This window comes from Mytilus edulis, chromosome 5 (genome assembly GCF_963676685.1).
Source record: "Mytilus edulis chromosome 5, xbMytEdul2.2, whole genome shotgun sequence".
NCBI lineage: Eukaryota > Metazoa > Mollusca > Bivalvia > Mytilida > Mytilidae > Mytilus > Mytilus edulis.
In genome coordinates, this window is record NC_092348.1 from 26784695 (window position 1) to 26795443 (window position 10749).

The 10749-nt window shown below is 32.2% G+C and overlaps 1 protein-coding gene across 1 annotated transcript; it reads right to left on the reverse strand.

Moving 5' to 3' along the window:
* Window positions 1-1359: 1359 nt before the first annotated feature.
* On the reverse strand, window positions 1360-7415 carry LOC139523314 (heat shock 70 kDa protein 12A-like). Its single transcript, XM_071317187.1, has 5 exons — window positions 7256-7415; window positions 5937-6281; window positions 3689-3907; window positions 3252-3405; window positions 1360-2940 (listed from the first exon to the last, which is right to left on the reverse strand). The coding sequence occupies exons 2-5, from the start codon at window positions 6258-6260 to the stop codon at window positions 1880-1882; spliced, it is 1758 nt and encodes a 585-aa protein (XP_071173288.1). The 5' UTR covers window positions 6261-6281; window positions 7256-7415; the 3' UTR covers window positions 1360-1879.
* Between the last annotated feature and the right edge of the window lie 3334 nt (window positions 7416-10749).

Here is a 10749-nt window from a genome sequence, read left to right on the forward strand (position 1 = left end):
ACGGAGCCTGCGTCATTTCAAAGTTAAAGGTTACCAACTTATGAACTCTTGACGTTGTATTAACATTATTTTATCCAGGAAAAGGGGAATAAATTAGATATTAGAATTTTAAACATGTTGCTTTCTTTGGAAAAAAAATGAGTAGCGAAACGGCTGACTAGTCACCATAAAATTGTTACTGATTTGTAAATTTTCGATTTGAAATATTTGACTATCATAATGAACAAATTAGTGGTGATGTTTTTTTTTTTTTTGTTATTGATAACAAAATTCAAATAAAACCTTGACTTTATGTCTCAACTCTAAAACGCAGCTTAAAAATAGATTTGCGTTACCATTGACGGAAATGGGTTTTTAACCAAAACTGTCAATATTTCTGTCATCTTTCTATATATACTATAGAATGACAATTCTCATAGTTGTGCCAGCCCAATGAATTCGAATTCGTAGAAATTGAAACATCAGAGATCTGAAATAAATGTTTTTTTGGTTTTTTTTTAATTTAAAACTAAAGTTTAAAATATGGAATAAAATAGAGAATTGTTGAGACGATATTGACTATAAACGTATAACATGTATTTACTGGACAGCTCATATAAATAAACTCATAGATACCCAGATTAAATTTTGTATTTACGCCAGACGCGCGTTTCGTCTACAAAAGACTCAGCAGTGACGCTCGAATCTAAAAAAAGTTAAAAAGGCCAAATAAAGTACGATGTCGAAGAGCTTTGAGGACCAAAATTCCTAAAAGTGTTGCCAAATACAGCTAAGGTAATCTATTCCTGAGGTAGAAAAGCATTAGTATTTAAAAAATAAAAAGTTTTATAAACAGTTAATTTATAAATATGACCATATCAATGATAGTTCATGTCAGAAGTGCTGATTACTGGACTGGTAATAACCTCGGGGAATTAAAACTCCACCAGCAGTGTCATCGACACAGTGGTTGTAAATAAACTCATCATAGATACCAGGATTAAATTTTGTATTTACGCCAGACGCGCGTTTCGTCTACAAAAGATTCATCAGTGACGCTCGAATCCAAAAGAGTTAAAAGGGTCAAATAAAGTACGAAGTTGAAGAGCATTGAGGACCAAAATTCCTTAAAAGTGTTGCCAAATACAGCTAATGTTATCTATTCCTGAGGTAGAAAAGCCTTAGTATTTCAAAAAATCAAAAGTTTTGTAAACAGTTGATTTATAAATATGACCATCATGTCAGCACAGAAGTACTGACTACTGAGTTGGTGATACCCTCGGGAATAACATGGATGTTTGTTGATGAGGGAACGTATTATTTCCTTTGAAACAACTTTCTGTCTTTGTGATACACTAGTAACGACCATTAAAATAATAATTTTAAATATTATATCTGTAATCACATCCAATATACAAAAAACTACAACATGAATCACAATCGAAGATTACAATTAAATCAAGGCAGTTGAACTCTCAATAAAATATGCAAATACATTCAATAGAAATTTAAATGCCCAAAGTTTTGCATGTTTGCAGTTATTTGGCTACTGAAAAGAAGACTGATAAATGAACTATTTCAATGCAGTTTGAAAATCATTCATGATAGATTAAAAGAAACATTTTTTCAATAATATAAAGTATTGTCATTTTCACAGTCTAGTTCTTTAAACAATATTTTTTAAAACATGGTTGCATTTATACTCTTATTCAGGTTGCAGACATTACAAAGAACAACTACTTGAACACGTTGAAGGCTAGAGGATGAAGGTCGTTTTGCGAAAATCATTTACTTATGGTTTTACAATATTTCTATTTTTAAAACATATCTTTGTTAAATTGTACAATTGTTTACATCTATAAGCAGAATTCATGGTATAACACGTTTTACACAACAACTCCTAGTTTACTAAGCTGTAATTATACTGTATTCTCTCCCCTGTCTTTCTCTCGGTAGCTGTGACTTCTAAAAATGTTCCTCCGAACTTAATTTCAACGTCAACATATCGCCTTTCTTCAGTCGGATCTGGGATAGGTACAGAAAATTCACCAAGTTTTTTACAACCTTTGTCATCTACATAGTCTGCATGGTCTTCATAGGTATAATAAATAGCAACAGACACGGAACTCTGTGAATTCATCACGGTATGGTATTCGACATTAACAACTTCGTCTATTTGAACCTTTTTGTCTTTTCCCATAAATTCTTCAAATACATCGCGGCATCGATCTCCGCCATCTCCACCAACGCGTTTGTTTCGATCATGCTTCGATTCGTCAAATATCGGTCGGATGCGTCTACCATATGTGCATCTTGTAATACGTGATGTTATAAAATCTGGTTTATGACCAAACAAAACGGCACCTTTAACAACAGCTAGACCAGGATCTTCTCTAGGGATCAAAATTTGTACATCTGGGAATGCCTGTTTTATAGCATCTTGAATAATTGGACATTCTGAAAACCCTCCGACTAGGAGAAATGTTTTCAGATTAGTGGTTGGTAGTCTCTGCAGTACGCTTCTTATCTCCTTGACAATATTTGTACACGATGCATCAAACAGGGATTTCATTAAGTCTTTGTCCATTCTCATTTTGTCTCCGGCCAAAGTAATTTGATTACGATACTCTGAATCTTCAACTGCATTTTTAAATTCTTTTTCCAAGAAACGCAGGCAGTGGGCAGTCAAATCAGTAAACGGTATTGTAAAATTTATCTTTTGTCGCTTTGTTGAACTGATCGTTCTTTTCACAGTTTCAAACTCTCTCAACAGATCTAAGTAACTAGCAGTACTCTCCTTAGCCAGTGTCTCCATTACCCTCTCTTGGACAATTTTTTCAAATAAATTGAGGAATTCTCTATCGACAGTTGTTCCTCCACATGCCCCGCCTGATGCTGAACAAAGTTCTTGTAAATCGTCTTTACCAACCTTGTGATGGGCAGTTATATCAACTGTTCCCCCTGAATAAAGAATATCTTATTTTTAAAAGGTAAGACTTTTACAATTGATAATACTTGAAAATACTTTTATAATGCAAAAATGTAAATTTTCATAGTAGGTAATCTACCCTTTTCTTCTGTAGTAAATACTATTTTCCGGGACTTATTCAAACTTTTTCTTTATTTTAACAAAAAAACTCAATTCATCTTGCCTGTTATTCAGATAGCACTAAACATTCATACTTTTTTTAATCATTTTAATAATTATCTATGACCGGTTTTTTTTATCAGTCACACTGGAAACAAACAAAAATCAGATTGACGTAACATACCTCCTATATCTATAACTAAATATTTGGAACCTTCGTCTGCTACAGAAAACCCCTCGATGGCCCCTGTCATTTTATCAGGTGGAAGGTGCTGACAATATATAGATGCAGCTTCTGGTTCCAATGCAATGACAAGACGGTCTTTTCTGATACCGGCCTGTAAAATAAAACAAGTATTATTCATAACCAGGTTGTGCATATGATAGTTTTATGATTTGGTTAGATTTGGTTCTGTTCAGTACCGAGTCAAATCCAATAACCCCTTATTCTAATGATTTTGTATTTGACATTGTGTCATAAATCAAATTTATTCGTTCAGTGTATGTTCACTTGTGTTAATATGTCTCTTAATTGAGTTAAACTATTTCAATTGATGTTTTATAGTGTTTCTTTGTATGTTGGCATGTTACACTATAGTTTAAGATAACTTTTGAATCTACCTTTTCAGCACATTCTCTCATGAACTCCTTAGCTTTATCTGTCCACATAGCAGGTACTGTTAGGACCCATTTTATTTCATTTGGTTGCAGATTGATTCTTTGTCTCTCGACGTGTTCCATCATGTGGTGTGTTAAAGCTCCAATGGCTGCTGCAAACACATCTATGGCAGGTAAAGAGTTTCCTCGGACGTCCTCGATTTCCATGTTTGTAGAAATATCCTTTAAACACAAATAAAGAAATAGAGAAACTAATACATCATTTATGACCTCTACTAACTTTTAAAAAAGAGGGTTAAAACCCCCGCATTTTTACCATGAAAAAATGTTGCATGTATCTTTTATACATATGTAGGCCAGGCAATTCTCTAATCATTATGTCATGTGTTTCAGACTTTTAACAACAAAGTAAACCACAATGGAAAAGGAAGAACTCATACATTACATTCGCTTTTTTAATGTTGTAATTTTATTCCATTAGTAATCAGCCAAAATGACTATGGGTGTCAAAAAATCAAACATTCATTTTAATTGAAAGACCGTATTACATTATACTAGATGAAATCTTTCTAGTGTTCTTATTAATAAAAGGTTAAACATATGAGCTTACGACTTTCATTGACAGCCGTTTTGGTTAAATGTCCAGGTTGATGATTTAAATAACTTGAAAATATTATAGGATTAAAAACATTTTTTCAAGAAGTTATTGATGTGTAAACCGGGGCGATTAACTCGCAAGTTTGTGAGTAAGAGACCTGGTTTACACATCAATAACCTCTAGAAAAAATGTGTTTAATCCTTATAATTCTTTAGCCAAACATACGCGGTTATTAATTTACATTATTTGTTTGATGGCTACCACCAAAAGCACATTCTAATGCAACATTTTGATTGGATAACGACACTTATCTACATGGCGTCAATTGGCAATTGATGCTATGGGACGTACGCGCAAGCGCAAACGGTATATGACAGATTTTAAATTCATGTTTTAACCTTGTTTTCTGTCAGTTTCATTAGAATGGAGATAACAATATTGTATTTTAAGCTCCGACGGCATCAATTGGGGATTTGATGGTCGCAAATACCAGTTTACTGTCTCCGCTAACGCGTCGCCAGTAAACTTAATTTGCGACCATCAAATCCCCAATTGATGCCGTCGGAGCTTAAAATACAATACAGTTATATCCTAAATGGCATGTCGTAACTAAGGAGTACGCCGCCATCTTGACTTTCTAAAAACCATAAATGTCCAATAAATGCAACAGAATCTAAAATTAAATAGCACCTACCTCAAAAACTTCATTTTAATTAGATATTATCCGTATTTGAAGCGTACACATAACGAAATAATCTTTCCCTTGAACATTCATATGACGTCGTGTTTTGCCATGACGTAAATTCGCCAAATCCTTCATGAAATTTCGCGGAATTTTATTTAAATTTATTTTTATATATTTTCGAGGCTTTATTGCAGTTATTATTTTTTTTTTTGTGATATATGCATTAGAATAAGAACAACTGTTATGCAATTGTTTTATAATCTCAATCCTATTCAAGTATTTATAGATATGCAAATGGTATAAGAATTATGTAGCAGTGTTTGTATAATAAATGTAAATGTTAACACAACATACAGATGACTATTAAAGACTATGTGAAAGGATAATATGTGCATTTTGCTTCACGGATCAGGAATCATTGTTACATTTTGGAAAGTGTGAGGTTACATGACCAACTGATTGATTATATTACTGATCATTGCTTTTAATCGTGACAGCGCGAAGGATATTTATTCCCTTATATATAGTATGTAAGAATTTACCAAACCAGTAGTCAGCACTTCGGTGTTGACATAAATATCAATTATATGGTCATTTTTATAAATTTCCTGTTACAAAACTTTTGAATTTTTCGAAAAACTAAGGATTTTCTTATCCCAGGAAAAGAGTACCTTAGCCGTATTTGGCACAACTTTTTGGAATTTTGGGTCTTCAATGCTCTTCAACTTTTTACTTTATAACTATTTTGATCTGAGCGTCATTGATGAGTCTTATGTAGACGAAACGCGCGTCTGGCGTATTAAATTATAATCCTGGTACATTTGATAACTATTTTTAATGAATTGACAAGACTGGTGTTTCTAGAATGAAGTATCATCAAAACGCACACAGACAATATAACCAGTCGCTTTTTTTTGTAAATGTTTCAATGTATTACTGTTTGCAAGTGCTAATGAAATTAATTTTACCTCGCGTGTATAAAGCGTCATTTTAAATCTGTCAAAAAAGTAATAATTGTCTGCCTCGTCATCAATGACAATATCTGCGTACGCATTCTCAGCTTCATATCCAAATGATTCAAACTCTTTGTTCTCTTTGTTTATGAGAATGCATGTTGGAGTTTTTAACGACATTAGTGATTTCCCTCCCGAGTTCCATGACTGATTAGCGTGGATATTCAGTTTGTCTTTCTCATATTCGCCTTTAAGAGAGTATGCGTATCCGGAATATGTGGTGCCAAAATCAATGGCTGCTACCATTAAAATGTCACTACCTGTGCCTCCTGTTGCCATCTTTTGTATTTTTAAGCACAGCTGAAAAAAACATTGAATTTAAAATGATATGGAAGAATGATGACTTAACATTTCTAAACGAACTTGATAAGCCAAAAGAAAAAGAACATCGCTTTTATGTTATTCTTCATTTTTAAGGATACACGAGACATTAAGCAAAGATCAAGAGCTCACACCTCAATTATGTGATTTCAGACGGCCCAAACATTCTTAATAAACATTTTAGGGATATTCTACTCCACATGTTGAATCAGATTACACTATATCTCTATTTTGAAGAACATTAATGCGTGGTGATATCAACCAATAACAGACTATATATTACTTACTAAGAAATCTAACAAGAGTACATAAATAAAGGCAACAGTAGTATACCGCTGTTCAAAAGTTATATAAATCGATAGAGAGAAAACAAATCCGGGTTACAAACTAAAACATAGGGAAACTCATCAACCATAAGAGGGAAACAACGGAAAACAAAAACACTGAAGTGCAACACACACAAAAATGGCAACATACATAGAAACGAACTATTTGATAACAACTGCCATGCATATTCCTGACTAATTGGTACAGGACGGTAAAACTCTCTCTCTCTTTGTGTTAAGATAGATATAAAAATGTCTTATTTATCAAACTCATCATAATTTTTGTAGCAAATTATCAAATTGTAATATTATTTTTATGTTACACTTTCACTTTCGTTTTTGGTGTCACATGCATCACGTATAATAATTTATAAAGTAATGTTTAATAAACATCGTCGTACACATATATATTATTGATCAAATCTACTTAATTCGTTATCTTTATAAAATACTGATATTGTAAACATTGAAAACTAAAAAATAAAATCTGATGAATATCAATATAAATTTCAGATACGTTTTTATAAGTATTATCGATGAGTATAAAACCAATGAAATCGTTCATTTAAATTTCAATTCTGAATGTTATGTTACTGATTGTTTCAATAAATGACATTGTGTTCTTACCAGATAGTTCAAAACTGTGTCTGGTCTAGTTGTTGATCACCTTCATATTTTGCTTGTGCTACCTAGGTAAATAACTTCCTGGTTTTATCAGTTCTTCATTTAGAACATATAATAAATGTTAACTACGTCATAAAATCATGTCATATATTATAAATAGTATATGCTTTATTTACGAAACTTTCTGGTCTCATAGCTGATATATATGTATATATATATACACTTTCTACTTTCTGTTTTACATTTTGGCTAGCTGCTTTTAAATTACCCTGTTGACGCTAATTGGTTATATTAATGTTATTGGCTATATTAATCAGTATTGCTTAGTTTAATGCTTTAGCTAATGCTGTGATTTTCTTTTGTATCATAGGAAACATTTTAAAAGTACTTTTGATACAAATGCTGTTTTATATTAGTACTTAATGTTATATGCTGTACTTATATGATTAATTATTTTTTATTATAATTGACACTTACTAGACTAAGCTTATCTTTACTTATTTGATAACTATAACATATATATACCCTATAATGGTTTTGTGTAGTTGTCTTAGCTGGCTGCAGCATTAATGTATATTTTTGTGTACGCTATTATAATCGGTTGCGGTTGTAAGATGATTCTAAAGGTCACGTGTATTACCGGATTTGTTATAACATGAACAACACGACGGGTGCCACATGTGGAGCAGGATCTGCTTATCCTTCCGGAGCACCTGAGATCACCCCAGTTTTTAGTTGTGGTATCTTTCGTCCCTCTTTTACAGTAGGTTCCGCCTATCAATATAAAATGTTTCGTACTTAATAATGTTAATCTTGGAGTGAGGGTTAAAATATTTTCATCAAACTAATTAGTAAAACATATGTTCAAAATCCTCCACATAAGTCAGTTTATGACGTTTTATCTACTCCATCTACTTCAGGTTTGTTGTCCTGCTCTATCGTCAATGATAGATTAATTATCTTTTGACTCTCTTTATAAAGATTACGAGTATTTAACATTATTCATTTCAATTCTCATTTTACTATGGCTGTTATCAATCTCTCTTTTTAAATCTGACGTTTTTCTAAGCAACTCTATGTGTGATGTTTATTCAAATTGCTTTTCATCAATTAATAAAAACAATAAATATTTAATTAATGCAAACAAATTTGTTCAATTTTTAGATTGAGACCTTTCGACTCCCCCTCCTTCTAATACATGTTTTCGAATCCGTTGCCACTACTATCACTTACACATTACTAACATTTCTTAAAGGCTGACAATAATAAAATTTCAGTGATATGTCTCATTTAAGACAGTATTTTGTAAAAACTTTCCCACATGGTCTATTATTAATAATAATTCTTGTACTTCTCTGTCTTTTGATTTGATTTCTTATTAGCCTGTGTTACCTTAAATTCTTGTGTCCTTTCGTCGCATGAAAACCCGTTGCATTTTGCTCTAATACAGCTTCCATCAATATTGTACCAGGTGTTTATGTGAGCTTGAAATACCATGTGATGAAATTTCATATTCATCGATCCTTAACTTCTTGTTTTCCGAATACTTATATTTTGTAACGCATAATGATTATGTATGAAATTTTCGGCCCATTTTTCTAGGACTACAAATAAGAGCTTTTCGGAATTGGATATCAGGATTCAAGTTAGCAATGTTTTTTGTGAGATTCGTTTTCAGATTCAACGATCATCAACTCCAATTCAACAACAATATGTTTTATGTTTTGTATCCCTCTTAATGAAGAATTATACATAACAAACACATATCATGCAGAGCCGAACGGCATCCTATCAGAGTAGATTCAACGGCATTGCTTTTCGAAATATTTTGAAATGCCTCCACACAATTGAAAGTTCCAAATCAGTCAAGTTTGAAGCAATACTGTGCATTTTATAAAGGTTGATAGGATACATGTATCCTATCAGACGTGTGTCACGGTACTTTTCTATCCCAAATTCATGTATTTGGTTTTGATGTTATATTTGTTATTCTTATCGGATTTTGTCTAATGCTTAGTCCGTTTCTGTGTGTGTTACATTTTAATGTTGTGTCGTTGTTCTCCTCTTATATTTAATGCGTTTCCCTCAGTTTTAGTTTGTTACCCCGATTTTGTTTTTTTTGTCCATAGATTTACGAGTTTTGAACAGCGGTATACTACAATTGCCTTTATCTACATCAGAACGTGACATTTTCTCCTTTATTTACCGACAATAGTGCTTATTTTCACCACATCATACACCATAAAGTAAGTGATAGTAGTGACAACGGATTCGAAAACATGTATTAGAAGGAGGGGGAGTCGAAAGGTCTCAATCTAAAAATAGAACAAATTTGTTTGCATTAATTAAATATTTATTAAAGTATTTGTCGTAACTTTATCAAAATTTTCCTTCTTTTTTGAAAGCAAATATTCCTGTTGTCTGCTCTATGGTTGGATTGTTGTCGCTTTGACACATTCCCCATTTCTTTTCTCAATTTTATAAAGAGTTAAATTGCTGATAGAAATTAAAGTAAAATAAAACATTTATTTAATTCTTTTAATAGCTAACAATTTTTCTTTCAACAGACCGTTTTTCCTTTAAAAAAGGTGCATCGGAAGATACTAAGACCTTGTTGATGAATATTCGTATTATCAACTTCACATGTACTACACGGTCGTCTTGAAGAACGGATTTTTGGTACTGACGTTGTTTATCGCTTAATTTCGTGGTATAGTACTAGACCGTTCTTTTTATTTCTTTGTAAATTATTGCTTTCACAGGTTGGTCTATATTTTGTAATATCCATTTGAAGTGGCTCGGTACTTAAACATCCCATCATTCTGTTATTGTGCTATTGTAAATTTTTGTATTCTTGTCTTTCGTTTTGCTAATGTGCTTTCTCTATATGTCTCTTTTTTGACATAGTTATTAAGATTGCAACACAATGTTGAGTGCTGTACCCCTATTCGGACACTGTTACCTATTATGACCGTTAGTTTTGTTCACATATTCTCAATGTAAAGGCATTGTATGCAACTGTCATATAAGTGAGAGGTTTCCATAGCTATAAAACCAGTATTAATTCACTATTTTCTACACAAAACAATGCATGTACCAAGTCAGGAATATGAAAGTTGTTATCCATTTGTTTGATGTGATTGAGCTTTTGGTTTTGACATTTGAATATCGATTTCCCGTTTGGAATTTTACTCGTTGCTTGTTTTTTTTTTTGGTTATTTTACTTTTTTCCAGTTATTTTGATATTAATACCTATTAAAAAAGTAACAAAAAACAAAATACCAAACTACCAGGAAAATTCAAAACGAAAAGTCCGTAACTTGAATCAAAAGGAAAAATCAAAAGCTCAATTAACATCATGCTTTGATTATGCATCTGCATCTACCTTTGTTGTGACGAATAAGATTTTATCAGCTCTCTTTTTAAGTGAACCGCACCACGCATGTGCAATTTCTTTGTGTATCTGTTTTACACTCACCCAAACTAAACAAATTGAA